General features: G+C 35.7%; 1 protein-coding gene and 1 pseudogene across 2 annotated transcripts; one reads left to right on the top strand and one right to left on the bottom strand.

The window, feature by feature from the left end:
• The first annotated feature begins 1,066 nt into the window (after positions 1–1,066).
• On the top strand, positions 1,067–13,294 carry LOC107758460 (soluble guanylate cyclase 88E-like; annotated as a pseudogene).
• A 3,004-nt stretch (positions 13,295–16,298) lies between these two features.
• Positions 16,299–22,344, bottom strand: LOC107758462 (ADP-ribosylation factor-like protein 3). 2 transcript variants are annotated; one of them, XM_016576191.1, is made up of 7 exons: positions 22,095–22,344; positions 20,546–20,689; positions 19,972–20,088; positions 19,830–19,880; positions 19,166–19,351; positions 17,239–17,348; positions 16,299–16,508 (listed from the first exon to the last, which is right to left on the bottom strand). In XM_016576191.1, exons 1-6 carry the CDS (start codon positions 22,110–22,112, stop codon positions 17,259–17,261), a joined length of 606 nt encoding a protein of 201 aa, XP_016431677.1. In that variant the 5' UTR covers positions 22,113–22,344; the 3' UTR covers positions 16,299–16,508; positions 17,239–17,258. The 2 variants fall into 2 exon arrangements, with proteins under 2 accessions (XP_016431677.1, XP_016431678.1); XM_016576192.1 differs by lacking the exons at positions 16,299–16,508; positions 17,239–17,348 and adding an exon at positions 18,857–19,001.

The raw sequence follows: 22,344 nt of genomic DNA, 5'->3' as shown, positions 1-22,344 counted from the left end.
AGTTATGACGGGGGCTCTGGAGGAGGACGAGGGGCTGGTGAAGGGCTGGAGACTAGAGCCGATGGTGGCGGGCAGGGTGGGAGCCACTACCTCCTTTTCCCAGTCGATCAGCCAATCATCAGTATTCAGCTCCACTAATACCACCACTGGCACAGATGTTAGGACCGGCTCACACTAAATAGAGCAAAATCAAACAGTAGTGTTCCTAAAATGTAAATCACTTAATATTAACTTCTTGTTTATTGAACTGTTGTATAAAATCAATATCTCATTTCCAAACTCCCTTTACAAGCATTAAAAAGCTGTCGCTCATCTTAGTTCATCATGATCTCACAAACTTCCGTAAGAATCAATGAAGTTGTCTACACTGCACAATAAATCTCTTATTTACCTTGTGTCTACACTTTGTTAAAATGAGATGATTCGTGAGTTTGTACTCAGCACTGAGCAAAAACTGAGCGTGAGTGGATTCTGATGTAAACAGCTATGATTGGCCATTGCGTTTACGAAATCTACAGATATGTCTGTGATTGGCTACATTGCTCAGCACTGCAAAAAGACATTGTAAATAGAAACCTTTGATGCTCTACAGAGCGCAAACATAAATACGCACCAGCGCGTTTGCAAAATCTGTTTCACCAAATCATATAGGGCCCCCGATTCACTGAATCACTGAGTCATGCAGAAACCGCTGTGAAACAAGCCTAATTATGTGGTCATATTAGACCGCCGAGGGCATCCAGATAGAATACTGAATGTAATGGAGAAGAAGAGAAGAAAATCGTTTCTTACCTCTAAATCATTGATGGTGGGTGAGTTCAAAGTTGTCCTTTTGTTCTTTATTTTTTAAAAACAAAAGAAAAAGCAGATTAAAAACTGGTCAATTTCACTTAAAATGTATAAAAACAATGTGCCATCCGTAGATTTTAGAAGTCAGCTTACCATTCCCTGGTTGATCTTGTTGAGTTCATTCATAACTTTACTGAGCGTGAGGATCTTTGGCGACTCCTCTGCTTGCGCTGCGAACCAACAAACCACTGCAAACACAAAACACACAGACGCCTTCATGTTGAAGCTGCAAAGTTTCTTCTGGTCCTTCTCTAAAGCCTTCATGTGTAAGCTGCAAGTTTTCTTCTGTAACTTCTCTAAAGCTACTTGGATTGATGTCCGTCATACTGTCGACAGGTACACAATCACCTTATATACGAATCCTTGAGGACGCTGGAAAACCGCTTCTTTGTGGAGATTGGAAAACTCAATTTTTACAATGACTAATTAGTTTTTCTTTTCCACTGGCCATTCGTCACAACTGTCAGTTGACGAAGATGTAATCGAGAGGCGCGTGCGTGGGGGTGTATGCAGTGTGTGTTTCTGTGTGTGTATGTGAACCTGACCCAGACTTTCTGCACACTTGACAGGAAACTACAAAACGCTGTCAGTTCCTCTTCTCATTCTGAATCAGCACCAGAAACGTGTGTGTGAAGCAAGTGGATATGAAAATTAGCTTTTTTTTCTTTGCCACACATACCATATTGATTATATATGATTATGATATCTCTCTCTCTCTCTCTCTCTCTCTGTGTGTGTGTGTAAAATATTGTTTTTATTTTAAATTAGTATTTTAAATATTAAATGCATATTTCAAAAAGTTAAATTTTTTTGGTCATTTTAAATTACAATTAAAAAATAACTGTTTTCTATTTGAATATATTTTAAAATGTAGTTTATTCCTATGATGTTAAAGCTGAATTTTTAATTATCTGATGAATGAAATGTTCAAAAGAACAGCATTTATTTAACAATAAAAATCTGTTGTACATTATAATCAGAGTTGGGTAAATTACTTACAAATTGTAATCTTTTACTGATTACAGATTACATGATTGTAACAAAGTTCGTAGTCACGGGAAGAAGGAGGCAGAACCGGCGAACATTTAAACACTTTAATAAAATAAACAAACACAAAATGAAAGTAGAGCGGCAGCCCCTCACAGACGACTGCCGCACACAAAACACAAAATAAAATCCAGGCTTGGTCCTCTCTTGTCCAACACTGTCGTAACTCCTCCTTTTATCCTTCCGGAGCTCCTCCGTGGGACTCGAGACCGGTGAGTGGCGCAGGTGTCGTGCCGCACTCCGTTCCCACGGCTCTCGGCCCCGCCCCTCTCGTCACAATGATGAAAACTAGTTAGTAATGTAATCTAGATTACTCATTTTAGGTAATGTATTTTTTTTATTTTTATATTAGCATCATAAAATGCATTAAACATTACATTAGTGAGTTGATAGAGAGTGAATAGTGAATAGTAAGTTGATAAAAACCTAATAATTAATTCAGTCATAAAAAATTTAAAATACAAATATTGTATTTGTTTACCTGCATGTGATGTCAGTGTGACCATTAACCAACATCAGAGAACTGTAAACATATGAATGTGTTGTTCAATTATTGAAATATTAATTTCTTCTGTGATTTTTCAACAAATATTTTATTTTAAGGGCTGACAAAAACGTTTGGGAATCCCTGCATTAAACACCCAAAGTCTTCCAGGTTTGAAATATTCTGTCCAGACTTCCAGAATCAATAAATTATGAATTTTTTACTGCAACTGTGTGAATAATATGTAATCATGTAATCCATAAAAAAATTACTATTATCTGATTACAAGCATTTTAAAATGCAATATACTCTAATTACAAGTATTACATTTTTGGAATCTGATTATGTAATCCAGATTACATGTAATCAGCTACTACCAGCACTGATGTCACAACATGGACTCTGTTAACGATGCCCTTACTGGTTCTTGAACATTGCGTTGCTGTCTATGCAGGGTCAGAAAGCTCTCGGATTTCATCAAAAATATCTTAATTTGTGTTCTGAAGATGAACAAAGGTCTTACGGGTTTGGAACGACATGAGGGTGAGTAATTAATCACACAATTTTAATTTTTGGGTCAGCTATCCCTTTAAGAATGTGTTTGTGATGTGAAAGTGCCCCGTCTCAGTCTCAATTCTGACCTGAGTTCTGTCCCAGTCTCTGTGAGACGGGCTGCTAAGCAACAGTGAAATGTCCCAATCCAGCCGAATGAACTTTCAGCAGCGATGCTGAGTTCAGTGTTCCTCATGCGCACTCACCTGAGTATATTCTGTCCTTACTGACGTAGACAGAGGCGTATCAGTTGCTACAAACTTCAATAAGGGACTATCTGTTCCCTTTTGACCCCTGACCCCTGATGGATGGTTAGGGATGCTGGCGTGTCTGGCACCAAGCAGAGGTTCTGTGTACATGCGTCAGGGGTTTTGTGGTGTACAGCATTAAGCTGATTGGCACTAATATTTTGTGTTCTGGCTTTGAGTTTCCATTGCAGTGTTCCCCACAGGACAGCTGATTACACACGCTTGTGTGGCATCTGATTAACCTCCAAGAGCACAGCACGCCACTTCCTCTTAGGAGGCAGAACCGGCGAACATTTAAACACTTTAATAAAATAAACAAACACAAAATGAAAGTAAAGCGGCAGCCCCTCACAGACGACTGCCGCACACAAAACACAAAATAAAATCCAGGCTTGGTCCTCTCTTGTCCAACACTGTCATCACTCCTCCTTTTATCCTTCCGGAGCTCCTCCGTGGGACTCGAGACCGGTGAGTGGCGCAGGTGTCGTGCCGCACTCCGTTCCCACGGCTCTCGGCCCCGCCCCTCTCGTCACAATGATGAAAACTAGTTAGTAATGTAATCTAGATTACTCATTTTAGGTAATGTATTTTTTTTTTTTTATATTAGCATCATAAAATGCATTAAACATTACATTAGTGAGTTGATAGAGAGTTAATAGTAAGTTGATAAAAACTTAATAATTAATTCTATCATAAAAATGTAAAATAAAAACAATTTAAACACTTGAACACTAAAAATATAAATATTTGTTTTCCTGCATGTCAATGTGACCATAAACTGACATCAGAGAACTGTATACATGCATGTGTTGTTAAATTTTTAGAAACATTAATACTACCTTATAATACATCCTCAGAGATATTGCAAGTAAATATTTTATTTTAAGGGGTTTGGCTTACAGAAACATTTGGGAATCCCTGCATTATATGAACAAACATTAATAAACATGAAAACAATGACATTACACACCCAAATTCTTCCAGGTTTGAAATATTTTTGTCCAGGCTTCTAGAGTCAATAAATTATGAATAATTGCCATTGTATGAATAATATGTAATCATATAATCCATAAAAAAGTAACTGTAATCCGATTATAAGCATTTTAAAATGTAATATACTCTGATTACAAGTACTTAATTTTTGGAATCTGATTACTTAATCAGTTACTAGCCAGCACTGATTATAACATCATAAATGTATTTACTGTCACTCACTTTTGATAAATTTAAAGCGTCCTTGCTGAGTAAAAGTATTAATTTCTTTAAAAAAAAAAATCCTACTGACCCTAAACGTTTAAATGATATTCGATGTGCAGTATCATGGTAAGATTTACCCTTTAGATTCCTATTTTTTGTAAGGAACAAGTGGCCAACACTTAACTATAAGCTATTTAACCTTCTTCTAACACGCTAACTGTTATGTCACACATTACATTGAATGATACAATTGTAAAATTGTGTAAGAAACTTTAGTCCAGGTCAAAAGAAAAAGCAGCATGTGTGCATGAGAGGTCTGCATCTGTCAGTACTCAAAGTCACCAGCCGCTGGCATCACAACAATAGATCTGAAGAGTTTGAGTAAGTGTGGCTCTTTTGAAAATGATTCCAGCTCCTCTTGTGCGATTCTTAAGACCGGGACTGTGTCCGGAGGAGCTGCAGACTTCTGAGACGGGCAGACAGCCGGTCAGTTCACTTCACATGCTATACATTGAGGTTTCATATGACATTTATGATAGGTCAACATTGTGTTGTCATGAAAGAACAGACAAACATGCCAACAGCGATTGATTTATGTATTTTAGAAGGACAGTGATCTCTTGATGTTGCATTTTTGTGTCCTTAATTCTTTATTGTTTCACAGTTGCATAATATCAGGAGTGAGATTTGGAGATTCCAGACGTTCAGATTTGTGTGGATTTGAAGACGTCTCCGGTGTGTCGGTGCGATCAGGCTGTACGGGCTGCTATGTGAAAGTCTTCATGACTTCATTAAGGAGTCGTACGGTGATGATGTGTGGAAACTGGTCAGAGAGAGAGCCGACGTCAAACTGCACTCCTTTGTAACTCATCAGGTTAGAATATCTTATTACTGTGATTAAAAATGACAATTGTCGCTGTGATTAGAGAGCAGTCTGAAAGACAAATGCATTTTTCATCCATCCAGACTCACATACAAGAAACAGGCATTTCATTTATAGAAAGCGTTAAAATATATAAAATTCCTTAAGTTATATCTAAAAATAGCAAGCCGAGTGGGATCAGTGTTGCCCAAATAAACAAATAGTTATTGTTTCAGATAATAAATGCCTTCACTTGAGGGATCACCCATAATTTATATTTTCCTAGGTCAAATGTCATATATTATTATTTAAAAAAAATATTTTGCACACACAGTTGAAGTTTAAAACATATCAGTATATTATAAAATATGATACATATTGGGTTAATGGGTGAAACTGTCTATTAAAATTGTCACATTGATTATAGATTTTAGACTGCAAGACAAAGATGCATTTTGAGATGCACATATAAGAAACAGGTATTAAATTATAACTAATTACTCAAAAAAAAAAAGCAAAAAAGTTTTCATTAATTGGAGAAGATACTCCTTTATGCCCCTTTACCAGAAAATACTATTTCAGTCTTTCTACTTCAAAATGTAATTCAATGTTTTACTTTCTGTAATTATTAGTGTAACTTTCTAGCAATTTCTGAGTGAAAAGTATTTCAAAGTAAATGCTACACCCATTTTTTCAGTGTATATGTGCTTGTGTAGGTCTACAGTGAGAGTGTGATTCCTCGTATCGCTAAAGCAGCGAGTGGTGTCACGGGAACTCCTTATAATGAGCTCATGAACTCATGGGGGGTATATTTCCTGGGATTCGTGGGGAAATACGGATATGACAGAATCCTCAAGGTACGTTCAGGTTTGTGTGGGTCTGTGGATGTTTGCATGCTGTGATTTAACCCAGCAGCACATGCTCCACATCCTTATCCTTGATTTGTGTATTGCACCCTCTGGTCTTTTAATAAATCTGCAAAAATGTCAACAATTCTGTGTTTTTCTGTCAATATGGGGTGCTGTGTGTACATTAATGAGGAAAAAAAATTAACTTAAATGATTTTAGCAAATGGCTGCAATATAACAAAGAGTGAAAAATTTAAGGGGGTCTGAATACTTTCCGTACCCACTGTAGACACTTTGTTCTTGTGTGTTTGCATATTGTTCATGTGTTTTTGTCTCTTATACTGTGTGTCAGGTGTTAGGCCGCCATGTGCGTGACTTTGTGAATGGTCTGGATGGCAGGATGAGTATCTGAATTTCAGTTACCCAAAAGTCCAGCCGCCGACCTTCTTTTGCCAGGAGGAATCGGCTACAGGAGTTACACTGCATTACAGGTGTCTGTGTATCAGATCAGAAAGCTTTTGTCAATTAATACACTGCTGTTCATAAGTTTGGGGTCGATACGATTTTTAAAATCTTTTTTGGTCTATCTATCTATCTATCTATCTATCTATATACACTGTATATATATATAGAGAGAGAGAGAGGGCGAGAGAGAGATAATGCATTTATATATTGTAAAATGTAATTTATTCCTGTGATGCAAAGCTAAACTTTCTGCATCATCATTCCAGACTTCAGTGTCACATGATCCTTCAGAAATCATTTATTTGAAATCATGGAAATCATGAAAATCGTGATACATTTTTTTCAGGATTCTTTGATGAATAGAAAATTTAAAAGAACGACATTTGTTTTGAAATTGAAATCTGTTGATCTTTTGTAACATTATAAATGTCTTTACTGCCACTTTTGAACAATTTAACTCATCCTTGTTGAATAAAAGTATTCATTTGTTAAAAAAAAAAGTCTTAGTAACCACAAACTTTTGAACAGTCGTGTATGGTGACTAGGAGAAATGGAATAAAATGTAACAATCCACAGGAAAAGTGAGTCACACATGATTCATTTACCTGGATTTCTCATAATAATTCTATGAAGTCACAGTAGTCCAGTGTTCAGCTGATGTTGTGTGTCGACGCTGTCTCTGCGTGTTTGGTCAGGAGCAAACGTAAAGGTTACCTGCACTACGCCATGGGTCAGCTCAGACAGATGGGAAAACAGTTCTATGACACTGACATCCACGTTGAGGTTTTGTCTGAGCAGCTGGTGGGAGATGAGATGAGATGCATGACAACATGTTTATGAAACAGATCCATTTACCCGATGCAGATTCCATCTGTTGTGCTTGTGTTATTAAACAAACATAGTTCAAATAGTAATCAGAGTATGTGGATGTTGGACAATTGAGTATTAAACTTTACAGGACATATGGCAGATGAAACAATTTTTTTTAAATTTCAGATTAAACTTTGATAACTCTGCGTATCGATATATCCAGAAAGAAGATGAAGAGGAACAAGAGATTCTTCCCATCACCAGTGACTTTTTCTTTGAAGTTTTTCCCTTCAACATCGTGTTCAGACAGGTGACTTTCTTCTCCTCATCTCATCTCATCTCATCTCATCTAAGTCTAGCCTTCTCTTCTCTCCTCTCCTCTCCTCTCGTCTCGTCTCGTCTCGTCTCGTCTCGTCTCGTCTTCTCTTCTCTCCTCTCCTCACACAGTGGTATATAATGTGTATTTTCTGATCCAATAGGATATAGTTGTGCATAACGTAGGCTCTGGATTAGCAACCGTCTTTCCTGATTTGGATGGGAAGAAGATCAATGATGCTTTTCTGCTTGCTCGTCCTCTTGTGGAGTTCACATGGAATATGGCAAGTCATTTTTAATATAAATATAATTATAATAATACAATATTTCATATAATTTTAATAATATAATAATATAATTAAAAAGTTGATAGTTCACATAACATGGCAAGTAATTTTTTATATTAGTATACTAAAATATTGTATTATTTGAAAAAAAAAAAATATATATATTCACTGTATAAAATTTTAAGTTAATATTTTTAGACCTCAGTTATCATGAAAAAAGCCAGGAAATTTCAGTTTTGACAATATGGGACCTTTAATATTTAAATTACAATGAATATTTAAATGAAAATAAAAATGTTTTTTTTAATTTTTCAAATTAATTAAAAAGTTTAGTTTAATCAAATGGTAACATTAATTAATTAGCTCACATGGATCATGGCAAGTAATTTTTAATATTAAAATATTATATTATATTATATTATATTATTATGTATGTATGTGTGTGTATATATATATATAATATATATACTAATACTACTACCAAGATAATAATTTTAATTAATAGTTTTTTTTGTAATTTTAAAAGTGTTGAAGAAGACGTGCCAGTTAGGCTTTGCTTATACACATCATTTAATAAATCATATAATAAATCAATCAGTATTGATGCCAATCTCTAAAGCATTAATAAAAGAGTGTTGCATCACATTTACATCTTTATATTGAAGAAAATCAGTCAATAAATGAATCAGTGGATTCTGTGACAGATCATCTCTCATCCCAACAACCTGTTTGAGATCATGTCTAAGGAGCCGGTGAAACGAGAGAGGAACCTTCACAACAGAGTGCAGAGTACGGAAGGTCCTACTGACCGTCTGCATGCACTGAAGATCTCAGATCTACAGCTGGATCTAATGTGCTTTCATGAGATGATTCAGTTTTTTCTGTGTCTCTCCAGACTCTGATTATGAGAACGCCAATCGCTCAGCAGACGTGGACGTGGAGCTGATGGCCTTTCAGTCAATTAATCGGATTATAATGATTATAAAGGTCAGTCAGTTCTCACTTCTCTGTTTTGGCAGTGATTTAAAGGAATAGTTCTCCCAAAAATTTGAATTCTGTTGTCATTTACTCACGTTCATGTTATTTCAGACCTGTATGACTTTCTTTATTCCATTTGACACAAAAAGAGAACGGCAGTAGAATGAATTTGACATTCAAGAGGAAAACACTATCATAAAGTTATGCTAACATGTATGTGTCCTCTTTGAATGGTGTCAGATGGAAACAGCGCTAATGCAATGGAGAGCTGGGGTGATGGTAGCCGCTGCCTGAAACTGAAGGGTCAGATGAGATACATGCCAGAGTGGGAGTCTATCATCTTCCTGGGTACTCCAGTGTAAGACGCAAACACACACATTTATACAGTGCGGGTGTAATTTCTGTTCATTCAAGAATTTTTGTGTATGCATAATAATTATAGTGCTTAAAATCAGGTTCTGTATGTATGTGTGTGTGTGTCTGTGTTGTCTTTGCAGCATGGAGAGTTTAAGTGCCATGTTTAAAACAGGTCTGTACACCAATGACCTGAGCATGCATGACTCGAGCAGAGATCTGGTGCTGGCAGGAACTCAGCAGTCTGAAGAGCTCAAGAGAGTCCTCATACAGGTACAGCTGTCAGACCTCAAGGGCGTCCTACTTTTGATGGACTCATCAACAGAAATCCAGATCAGTCTCATTAGCTCAGTTTGCTCCATGCGTATCACTCTTGCACTGTGGGGGTCTGAGAAATAATTTATATTTTTTTATGTAAATCAAATAGCAATCATCATCGCACACCTGCAGGTAATAGATAGGTGCGTAGGAAAAAAAAGACCAAAAAAGTGTGTCTATACAGCTTTTATTCATTTTTATTTCTGTTTTTAATTCAATTTTAGCACATCAAACTAAATAAAAATGCGTTGCCTTGGCAACTAGCTGAAATAAAATATTTTATTTTTATATAAGTTCTTTTATATTTTAGTTTAGTTTAAGTTTATTTTATTTAACTTCAAACCACTTCGAAACGGACCCTGAAGTATAAAAAACACCCTAAAGATGAAGAAAAATGACATTTGGGCCAAGTTTAAGTTCAGTGTGAATGCTTTGAAGACCTGATTTCTATTGAATTTGGTTTCCGGTTACACTTTATTTTAAGGTGTCCTTGTTACAGTGTAACTATGCATTTAAGTACTGAGTAATATTTATTAACTGCATGTACTTATTATAAGGTTAGGGTTATGATTAGGGTTTGGCTTAGGGTTACTTTATGCATAAATAATTGTTATTATAATAGTAAGTACATGTAACATGTGTAACAAGGACACCTTAAAATAAAGTGTTACCTGGTTTCCTTAGTGGTCCACTTTAAAGTATAAAAGCATCATCAACAACACATGTTAAGGGCATCACAGACCTGTTCTTCTCTTATTACCTCTCTATATCTTTGTTTTTCTCTTTCTGCCCCACAGGAGCAAAAGAAATCCAGTAAACTAGAGGAAAGCATGAAAATGTTGGACTACGAGATGAAAAAGACAGATGATCTTCTGTACAGAATGATTCCCAAACCTGTTGCTAAGCGACTGCGGAAGGGAGAACCAGCTTTGAACACCTGTGAGGTTAGAACATCTGCACCTTTAACTTCATGCAGGTGTTACGACTTTCTAAACCAATTAGTCTTGTTTTTCCATTTGTATTTTTAGATTTTCAAAAGTTTTTTGTTTTTTTTATACTGGAAATGTTGTCTCTAAAAACTCCAGCAACAAATGATTCATTATATTTTAAAATATAATTTCTTCCTGTGATGGCAAAGCTAAATTTCCAGCAGCCATTACTCCACACTTCAGCATCCGCTGAACACTTGCTGAATAAAAATATTAATTTATTTAAAAAAAAACAACAGATTCAACATTTACTCACCAAAGGATCCTCTGCAGTAAATGGGTGCCAACAGCTGATAAATTAAAAATGCCTTAATAATGGATTTGTTTTTTATAAACTTGCAGCTTTTCGCTTCACAAGACGTTAATTGATTGACTGGAGTCGTGTGGATTACTTGTGGATTATTGTAATGTTTTTATCAGCTGTTTGGACTCTCATTCTGATGGCACCCATTTGCAATTTTCATTTTTTGGTGAACTATTCCTTTAAACTGTGACTGGTTTAATTAGTCACACCGAGAGTCTACTTCAGTATCTCAATGGGAATCATCTTCATTTCGTCTCGACTTTTGATCATCAGTGTCTATATCTGATCTGTTTCAGGTGTTTCCTGATGTGACCATCCTGTTCAGCGATGTGGTGGGCTTCACTCGCATTTGCAGTCATATCACACCCATGCAGGTGGTCTCCATGCTCAACACCATGTACACGCTCTTCGACACGCTCAGTGAGATACACCGAGTATTTAAGGTGAGATCATTTCTTCTGTGGTTCCAGCACGATCGCATGTTGATACAGATGTTTCTCACACTGATGTGTGTGTTTCATGTTTCTAGTGGGCGTTCACAGGCCTCAACGCCTGCTGTCTGATTGACATTTGACTCGATTGATTGACTGATCTGTTATTTATAGGAAATGCACATACAGCTGAGCAGCGCTACTTATGAGCACCTGAAAGGAAGTCACTTTATCTTATAGAGATGCGGTACCATCACCATCAAGGTCAGTCGCTAATAAGTAACTGGACTGGAGAATCGATGCAAAGCTTGTTTACCCAGACGTTCAGGTCAGGTCCAGTGAACTGATCTGATATCTGACAACCTTTATAACTAGTTATTTACTGAGGAAAGAACAATGAGCGATAATAATAGCGATGCTGCTTTAGCAAACTGATAAATTAAAAACTCAGAATTTTTTGGGGACGTAATTTCTCTTAGCATACACACACACACACACAAAACAATTCTTTTTCATATTGGGATTTTTAGTGAATTGTATTGAATCAACTTATGGTCAGTTGTTTGATCCAGAACATAACAGTCAAAATCAGGGATAATGGCTTAATTTGAAAGATATGACCGCTCTGCTAACAAACTACAACTACTTTACTGATGTAATATGTTTTTCTCTGACAGGGGAATGTGGAGATCGAGACATACTGGCTGAAAGGAAAGCGAGATAAAGATGGAAACGCTCAGGCCGCCTGCCCGCAGTTTGAAGCCCAGACCATCAGTAAAGCCCCCAAACCACCCATCGATGAGGAAGTCCTGGTAAATGCAAGGGGAAAAGTAGACTTAAAATGACCATAGCGGTTATCTTAGATGGACTTTGAAGCACTGATCTAACTTAAAGTCAATAGGACTTTAAAATTGAAGTGCTTAATTCATGTTCCTGGTCTTATTGTAAATCATTATAAGCCCAACCTCCCCCCAAATGTATGTGCATATATGTATATAAAATAAAATAATCCACCCATGAAAAACTTGCCTTTTTGACTAATTTACACCATCCAGTTCCTTGGTTCCATCCAATTCCTCGTTAAAATCTAGACCCAACCTATGTATTTATTTTTTCATTTTGAATATGTAGTTTTACACGGAAATATGTCACCTTATAGAAGTTAATTATAATACTAATGATGATGATGATGATGATGTTTAATATTATTGTTGTTGTTTTTATGATTATTGTTATTGTTTATTGTATAATACATACAAATATTACTGTATATTGTATATGTTATATTGTGTATTAGTATAACATATTCATATAAATTATATAATTTTATAATTTAAGAATTATTAATTAATTAATGTTATAATTTAAGAATTATTAATTAATTAATTAATGTTGTTGTTGTGTATTGTATATTAATAATAATAATAAATATGATTTATTATTGTTTTATTCACTTAAAAAATTGATCATCATTATTATTATCTTCATTATCATTATTATTATTTTAGATTGTTTTATACAGAATTATGTTGTATTTCAAAAAGCTGTTTGCAGAATGTCTAAGGACACTTTGAGTTTTTTTTCTGATGGATTTTCCTCCTCAGGTGTTCCCCTCAGTGGCAGGTGAGGATGAGGACGATGTGAAATCTATCCGCTCTGACCGCATGAAGATGGAAATCTCTGGAAACTCTCTGGAGGAGTCCATGGAGGAGTGTCGGGTTGAAGAAACGTCCGTCAGTTAGGTGAGATCTGTGATTTCTGTGCTTGTGTGAACACAGCGACACATGATAATATCAAACGCTGTCTCTGTCTCATTATAAGCACAGCAGTCTTCAGGACCCACACATTGAACTCGATTCAGATGAGTTTGACGGTCGAGATTCAATAATGGAGTCTCCCGCTGGCTCGTGTGATTCACGCGGCTCTGAGAAAAGCACCATGTGCTCTATGTGTTAAAGGGGTCATATGATGCGATTTCAAGTTTTCCTTTCTCTTTGGAGTGTTACAAGCTGATTGTGCATAGATAAGATTCCTGAAGTTGCAAAGACTAAAGTCTCAAAACCTACAATAATGTACAGTATTTGAAAAATAATGTGTTTTTTCAACATTAAAGCATGTCAACATATTCTGTTACACCAAATACACAAAATAATGATCTTTAAAAAAGCATCATATGACCCCTTTAATCAGTGATCATGACAGGGCTTTGAAATTGATTTCTTTTTAAAAGGATTTACAACTGTTTCAGCCATGTACGGTTTTCATAGTCCATCATCAGAATCATACGGCTATTGATCTGAATATGTTTCCCAAAGAATTCTGTAAATTGGATTCACTGGATTGTCTTGTAAATAGATTAGATGTATTATTGAACTGAAATGTGCTTATTGTGTTGGCTTCTCATATGTATTCAGCCTCATTCAGGTTAAAGCTTTATAAATCTTTGATCCCTTTTGCTGGTTTGATGGATATATTTATTTATATATATTTATATTGACGGATAACTTTATTTATTAATTTTTAATGAATGACAGGGTCATATTCCATGCCAAAATCAAAAGGAAAACTAAAAGAATGTTTTGAATGGAGAAAATCATACCTATTTTATTTTTTTATTATAATAAAAAGGCTGCAATATAACAAAGAGTGAAAAATTTAAGGGGGTCTGAATACTTTCCGTACCCACTGTATATATATATATATATATAATTTTTATTTTTATTTTTTTTCAGAATGCTAGTTTGGGAAGCACTCATTTGACATTAAAATAATGACACAATTTCACATACTACCATTTAAAAGTTGTCTTGTAAGATTGCCTCTTCTGCTCACCAAAGCTGCATTTATTTAACCAAAAATTCAGTAACATCAGTAATATTGTGAATCGTTATAACAATTTAAAATAACTTTTTAATTTTAGAAAATACTTTAAAATATTTAAAAATTTTATAGCTTTTGTGCTGAGAGAGTGATGCATTTTTTTTAGGATTCTTTGATGAATAGAAAGGTTAAAATCCGGATTAAAAATGTATTTACTGTCCATTTTCAGCAATTTAATGTGTCCCTTTAAAGCGTATTTTCTTTTAAGAAATCAAGATAAATAAATCAATAAATAAATCTTACTTACCTCAAACTTTTGAATGGTTTTGCCAATTTTTTTGCTTTTTAATTGGGGTGAATATAACCCGAACATGTTTTAGTTCGTAAGATTCGTTCAGTATTTCGTTTGAGCTCCTGAAGGCTCATTTGCTGTTAAAGTCATTGAATTCATTCAGAATGAAATGTTCTGGTTTCTGTACTTCAGCTGTCAACATTGCCTGTGACGTGTGGTCCATTACCACAGGAAATCATTTGAACTTTCCTCTCAGCTTGTAAAAACAAACAAATATAATGCACTTATAGTGGTCTTGTTAAATCACTTATAGTAATTCTTCTGTACAGAAATTTGAGCTGTAAAGTTGTCTAAATTGTTCCTTTAAGCAATGGAACTCTACAGTTGCATGATGTAATTCCTGTAAGTGGAGTTTCACCCATGTGTAGCATGTTTTATTGGTGCTATACATGCCTGACTGCTGTCATATGTGCATTATGTGAGAGTTACTATGTTTATCAGCTTTAAATGGTCATGAATAGAGTAGAAAAATAGGATATATTTATATTCAACAGTTAGTGATGCCACTGTCCTGTTAACACACGTTTATGCACAATGCCCCACTGACTTCCATTGTAAGTGTTTTAATGTAATCACTTATTTTTGTTTGTCTTTACAAACTGAGAGATGGGTCAAAATTATTTTGTGTGGTAATTTACAATCACAAATGATACTTTGCATCTCTTCTTAAACTTGAAAAACCACTTCGAAGATCTTTTAAAACTTGAAAATTGCATTCACAAACACTGAGATCTTGCTTACTGTATTACAGCGTTCAGACACAAGAATCATCTGATCGTTCTCTCTCTCTTTTTTGCCTGTCTGAAGTTTTTGATGTGTGTTTCTCTGTGTCTGTGTGTTGTTTGCTTTCTGTACTGCCTAACTGTTTCCTCAAAGTGATGTGAAAAATAAAGCTGGAGTGACAGCGTGACTCATTTAATCACCGTTGTTCAGTATATTTCAGAAGATCACAAGCAGGCTCAATAATTTCACACATCACTTATGCTGCATTATATTATTTATGCTGAAAATAATCATCTCAGTTTGTGTTATGTGACCCAGTAGAATAGAGGTGGCATAGAAAATGATAAATTTTAGGGGGCGTGGCAGAGTCTTAACTTTGATAAAGAATATCTCTTTGGTTTTGAGACTTTAGTCTTTGCAACTTCAGGGTAACACTCCAAAGAGAAAGGAAAACTTGAAATCACATCATATGACCCATTTAAAAGAAGTGTTTTCTATCTGAATATATTTTAAAATGTAATTTAAACCTGTGATGTAAAGCTGAAAATAGTTGTGCTGATTAATATTTTGTAGAAACTGATACATTTTATTACAGGATTTATTAATGAATATAAAGTTGAAATGAACAGCATTTATTTAAAACAGAAATCTTTTGTAACATGTTTTGACTGTCACTTTTGATCAATTTAATGTCTGCTTTCTGAATAAAAATTTAAATTTCTTTCACAAAAAAAAAAAAAAAAAATCTGACCAACTTTATGTATATTTATTTATTTATTTTTTTAAAAATATGATGACTAAATGAATTACGAATTGATTTAATTTGCAGCTCATATTCATTAAAAAAACAAAACAACAACAACAACAATAACAACAACTAGTGATTTAGTTTCTTTCAGATGTCTTCTCCAGCAGGATCTGGAGTCTTTCTCAGATGGTGTTTCCCAGCGAGGGGCTGGAGGAGCTGCATCTGAAGGTGGCGTCCTCTCTGTCCAGGCTGCAGCCGGAGTTTTGCCGCCCGTCTTTGGGTGAAGTCTGCAGCGTGCAGTGGAAGCAGAACGCCACCAAGAGCAGGAAGCAGACGATGCAGAAGATGATGACTATGAGGATAGTGTGAATGTGTGTGTACGTGTCTTCAGATGGGAACCCAGGGCTGAATGTCGGGGTCACTGCAGACGTCACATTCCCACCGTTGTAGACCGACGCTTCAGAGCTGAAGTGTGCCACACCACTCATGATGGCGAGGGGAATTATGGGTAAGTTATTATCAGTAACCTGGTGTAGAGGTGAAGACAGATTTTTAATGTTTTTAAACAAGTCTCTTCTGCTCACCAAAGCTGCATTTATTTGATTAAAAAATACAGTAAAAACAGCAATATTGTGAATATTATTACAATTTAAAACAACTGTTTTCTATTTGAATATAATTTAAAATGTAATTTATTCCTGCGATGGCAAAGCTGAATTTTCAGCAGCATTTCTCCAGTCTTCAGTGTAACATGATGCTTCAGAAATCATTCTAATATGCAGATTTGCTGCTCAAGGAATATTTCTTATTATCATCAATGTTGAAAACAGTTGTGCTGCTTCATATTTTTGTTTTTCCGTATTTCTTGATGAACAGGAAGTTCAAAGAATTTATTATATTTAATATAATCAGTAGCACGGCCAGCATGGCAGGTCTATACAATACTTCACAGCATATGACAGTTAGTCAATTGGTTGGAAAATGTCAATTTTGATTCAAGGTTGGACTACCGGCATCCAAATGAACGGCTCAGTCAAAAATCAGCATGTATAGATTTTCTCTCAGTGAGATGCGGAAACAGATGTCTGTATGTTAATGCACTGTGTGTGTATTGTCTGTCTCAGAAGATCAAAGTATCTGAGTTTCTTTTATCCTTACAGTATTTCTAAGAAATATTATGCATAATCTTGTTTTCTGGTCTCCAGAAGCTCTCTCATAACTCAAAGTTTGACAGGAGGCAGAATTAAAGAGACTCACCCAGTCGAATGAAACTGCTGTCAGTTCTTATCTGTAGAAAAGTGTTCCTGCCTGACCTCTCTGAAGACCAGTCCACTTGTGTTTGCATTACAGAAGCTGCTCACTGAACGCTTCCATGCGACAGGACGAAAGAAACGAAGAAATTAAGAAAGGATGGAGAGAGAAGAGGGAGGAGAGGCAGTCAATGTTGCCATAGAGACGCTCACTGAGTGGATGAGAGCTTGAACGTGACATCAGCGACATGCCAACTCAACAGAGATGAGCAGACAGATATATAGATTATAAATTACCATAAGAATGAGTCTGTTATTGCTATTAGCGCTCATGAAGCATGTCCATTCAATTATGTTGAGATGAGATGCAGAAGTGTATGTTTATGGGTTCTCATCATATTTCTGATGGATGGATGGATGGATGGATGGATGGATGGACGGACGGATAGACAGAGAGATAGATAGACAGACTGTCTGTCTGTCTATCTATCTCTCTGTCTATCCGTCCGTCCGTCCATCCATCCATCCATCCACACACCGACAGATAGACGGATGGACGGACAGACAGACAGATAGTTAGATAGTGAAGCTTGTGATAATCTAATAGGCATGTTTTATAAATCAGTTCGAGCACAAACAGTTTTCTGCACCGATGACTGTGATTTCATGTTTATTTTCTTCATCATCATCTGTGTTTTGTTGTCGTTTGAAATCTGTGCTCACTGAAAAGGCAGATGGGTTGAATACGGCACATTTGTCAGTGTCTGTCAACAGCTGGAGAGCTTTATTATCATGCAAAGTGCATAATTGTTGCATTTTGTCTGCTGATTGAAAGACACCTGCTGATTTCCGTGTTCATTACAAATGTATCTGCTGCCATCTGCTGGATGGAAAGAAAGAAAGAAAGAAATCTGTAACATATTGAGCCAAAAAACTACACATTTGCTTGAGATACTTAATCTTGGATAAATTCCTTTGTATTCCACTGAAGAAAAATAGTCATAAAGGTCTGCAACAACATGAGGGTGAGAAAATGACAACACATACTGTATTTCCTTTACTTTTACCCTTTAACTTTAATTATTCCTTTAACTACAAAATGTTGTCACCGACAATTTTTTATCCATAATGACAAAACTATTTAAAAGAGCCATAGAATATGACAGGTCAAATATGTGATAAATAAACACTTTATTAGTTTTTCTGTTTTGAAGACAAAATAAATGTAATAAGTTACTTTGATCTGTAAAATTTGTATTTTTTTATTAATTTGCTAATCTATGGAAAACAAAACAGACACCGAGATCAGACACCAAATCTTCTGTGATGATATCCGCTAATTATCAACAGGCAGTTTGAAAGTACAGTGCAATACGGTAGTCATGATTTATTTTAAAATAAAACTCAAACAAAATAGGTTACAGTTATTTGTGAGAGATGTCTGTCTGTAGAATGCACCCCATTTCTAATTGCTTTCTAGTCATTTTGAAGTTCATAGCCTACTCTCAGTAGGCTAATCCTGAAATTTGAAATGTGTGACATACTAATGACACTAAAGGCAAATGTTTAAAAATTAAATCAATTACTCTTTTACAAACAAACGTAGAAACGTGTATTTAAAGGAAAATGCTAACACCTTTGGAGCACTTTGAGCTTGATTATATGTAAATCATGTGGTTATCGCACAGGTGATGTTATATGCTTGTACAGCTTGAGCAGAAAGGTTCATTTCTTCTTGAGGAGGTTGTTACAAATCCAATTCATACCATCCTGGAAATACACAGAGAAGATGGAGGAAAATTTAGATGGTGGCTGCACCAGGTAATCAGTTCTTACCCCTCAGACTGCTATAATGTAATAAGATACAGTACTAGTTGTTTTGTAGTGGTTAGTTGATTCTAGCTGACCCGTTAGCGCCCCCTGCTGTCCCTCACCTGCACACCCTCTCCTGTGACCGCCGAACAGGCCTGGATCTGCCAGACTCGGTCTCTGTACGTGTGCAGGTTCAAACCCTCGGCGATCTCGCTGGCCGGAGACGCAGTACACAGATCCTGCTTATTCACAAAGATGAGTATGGGAACGCCTGCGAGGTTTTCCTCATCTATCAGCTCTGACAGCTCCTACAGACACATGTAACACGGTCATTCAAATTTAGATCACAATATCCAGTGGCCTCCAAAAGTCTGTTGTCAAATGCTGCCATTCTGTCTTCTAATTTGAATATATTAACATTCCTGAGGTACATGTAACACTAGGTGAGGTGTTGTTGCCAAGCTGTTTTATTTACATCTTTCGTGACTGAAACCCTGACTAGGTAGATAGACAGACAGACAGACACAGAGACACACACATAGACAGACACAGACAGACAGACAGACAAAAGTTTTCATTAAAATGTACAAGATCCTACAATTGTATGTTTATTTGCAGGTTTAAACAGATTTTGAGTAACGTATCAGACCCCACTATGTTGTACCCTATTTTAAAAGTGTAATTTAACACAGGTCAACGCTAACATACAAGTAACAAACAAACAAACAAACGTTATCATGTGGGAAGATTCTAGGAATTGTATTTGCATATGATTTCCTGCCTTACCAATCCTGTTTCCTCAAACCGCTTCTTGTCAGCGCTGTCTATGACATAAACCCACAGATGAACTAACAAACTTGTTAGTTAGCAAACATTGGTATTTGTTTCGTATTATTGTGTATTCTTTCTGAATGCAGTCACTTCTCACCAATAAATCTGTGTTTTCAAGGTATTTTTTCCAGAAAGGGCGGATCTTTCTCTGTCCTCCAATGTCCCACACGTTCAGTTTCATCCCATGAGAGGCCACGCTTTTGATGTTAAAGCCCTGAAAACATCTTACTGGTCAGCATCACCCAAAATAACTTGTATTATTTCCAAATCAAAGAATGTGTAATTTGATACAAGAGTTTCGGTAACGCTTACATAATCATGTACTAAATGAAATATTACTTTAATGATAATATTTCAAACTAATGATAACACACACACAAAAAAGGTTATTTTAAGAACTTAAAGGTTCTTTGGGGGAAACAAAAATAGTTCTTCTATGGCATTGCTGCAAAAAAAACTTTGAACCTTTATTTTTAAGAAGTGTTCCGAATCAATCACTTATGAGGTTCTATTTGAAACGTCATGTCAGTCAGATGGTTTCTTCTTGTCTAAGTGAGCAGTTCTTGGTCAGGATAAGCTGCAAACTGGACAAGAAGATCTCCACAAGCCTAAACCTGCTGGTTTATGTAGGGCTTTTCAGCAGGGCTGGTTTTGCGTGTATTTAGACTCACCTGTGTTGGTGTAATGGTGTTCACATCCTCCGAGGCGAGACACTTGAGCAAGGTGGTTTTACCAGCGTTGTCCAGTCCCAACAGAACTATCCTGAGCTCCAGCTCTGTGGATCCCTTCAGCTTCTGCATCACAGAGAGCAAACCCTTAAAAGCACAAACACTTACATTATTCAAGCATACTGAGTTTATATAGTGAAAGTGTTTACTTTTCGCCAACAAGAACAGGAAATGTTTTGAACCTGATTAAATTGTTATTTTAATTACTTTTTACCATTAACAGTTCCTAATGTTTTAGGAACATTCTTACGTTCACATTATGCATTTGACTTTTATTCAAAGCAAATGACATTGCATTCGAGGTTTATATTTATCATCTTTGCATTGCTAGCACCATGGTTTATTAGTGATACCTGAGGTGTTGTTAGGCTACTTGTTAGGAACACTTCTTAATTTTTTAAAAGATTTTATTATTTACAACCACAAACTAACATTTTTTTTTATTAATTATTTATTTAGAAGTATATTTTAGGGTTATTACTCAAATGTTGACATTTAACTGAAATAAAATATATATATAAAATAAACTTTTTATTTTTTTTACTTTTTATTTCAGCTAGTTACCAAGGCAAATTTTCTCATTTTTGTTTAATGTACTAAAATAAATAAAACTAAAACTGAAGTAAAATTAATAAATGCTATGTAGACATATATAAAAAAAATGAACAGAGCAGAAATTAATAAAATGACAAAAACACAATAAATTTACTAAAACATGAAATTAAAAATATTAATAAAAACTATACAAGTCTCTCAATTATACTAAAACAACACTGGTTTATTTAAATCCCTAACCCACGTGAGTGCTAATGATTCTTGCCTAATAAAAAAAATAAGTAAATAAAATGCGAAATTGCCTTATAAAAATGCAATAATAGTAATACTGTTCTACTTCTAAGCAGTAAGGAAACTAGCATGCAGGTGTATTTTCTCAAGCACAGATTAAGCCTCATTCTGGGGTGAACAGATTAAGCTAATGGTGCTTTGCCTTAGCAAATTTACTCTAGCACATGAATTATGCATTTAAGAAAGCTGCAGTTTAAAGTAGCAGTCAAATTGTTGACTATTGCACTGTTATCAGACGGATCTTCTCAGGGTAAAACTGGTCTGCCAGGCCCCATTCATGTGGTTAAGGCTTACAGTAATGAGATTTATATGGGCCACGTGACCCATCTCTGATTGCTTAGGCCCCTTTCTTTATATAAGACAATGCTAATCATCCCAGAATGTAGACTAGAAGAACTCAAACCTAAAGCGTACAGAATTTATCCAGATTATTGAACATGCTTTGTTTATGTTTATTTGGAAGACGCTGAATCCAAATGAACTTACATTTGCATATCCATTAAGTTAATGCATTCTTTTTCCAGAACTATCACGGTGTCCTTTTGTAATCTGGTGTGAATTACAGCAGAGATTACTAGTTTACTCTGGGTTTTCTGATCACAAATGTACTGTGGTGATACTAACACAGAGAAAGTGACAAACGTACCTTTGGAGCTTCGCCCATCTTGACTTCTGTCCTGTCCCAGTTGTCTTACATTCTACCGTTGTCAACGCAGGTTTATGAACGTATATTTAAATCACGATTACCACTGTGCTGACAATCCCTCTCCCATATTCAGGTGTTGTGAGTGTGAGCTAAAATTGTTAGCTTGTGTTGTGTTGGACTCGGTCAATGAGCGTAGAAGACTTGCAGAATGGAGGATTAGGAAAGACAGTATTAGTGTCTCTCTCCTCCC

The sequence above is a fragment of the Sinocyclocheilus rhinocerous genome, unplaced genomic scaffold (assembly GCF_001515625.1).
Source record: "Sinocyclocheilus rhinocerous isolate Xijiao unplaced genomic scaffold, SAMN03320098_v1.1 scaffold4219, whole genome shotgun sequence".
Classification (NCBI taxonomy): Eukaryota; Metazoa; Chordata; class Actinopteri; order Cypriniformes; family Cyprinidae; genus Sinocyclocheilus; species Sinocyclocheilus rhinocerous.
The sequence above is the reverse complement of the archived record's forward strand: the minus strand, read 5'-3'. Positions and strand labels throughout refer to the sequence as shown.

Excerpts from the sequence above, each read along its gene's own strand:
- LOC107758462 (XM_016576191.1), bottom strand. Across the intron at positions 20,089-20,545 it reads ACACCATTACACCAACACAG|GGCTTTAACATCAAAAGCGT; the intron begins GTGAGTCTAAAT and ends AGATGTTTTCAG. Across the intron at positions 17,349-19,165 it reads TCACAGGAGAGGGTGTGCAG|CGTTCAGTGAGCAGCTTCTG; the intron begins GTGAGGGACAGC and ends GTCGCATGGAAG.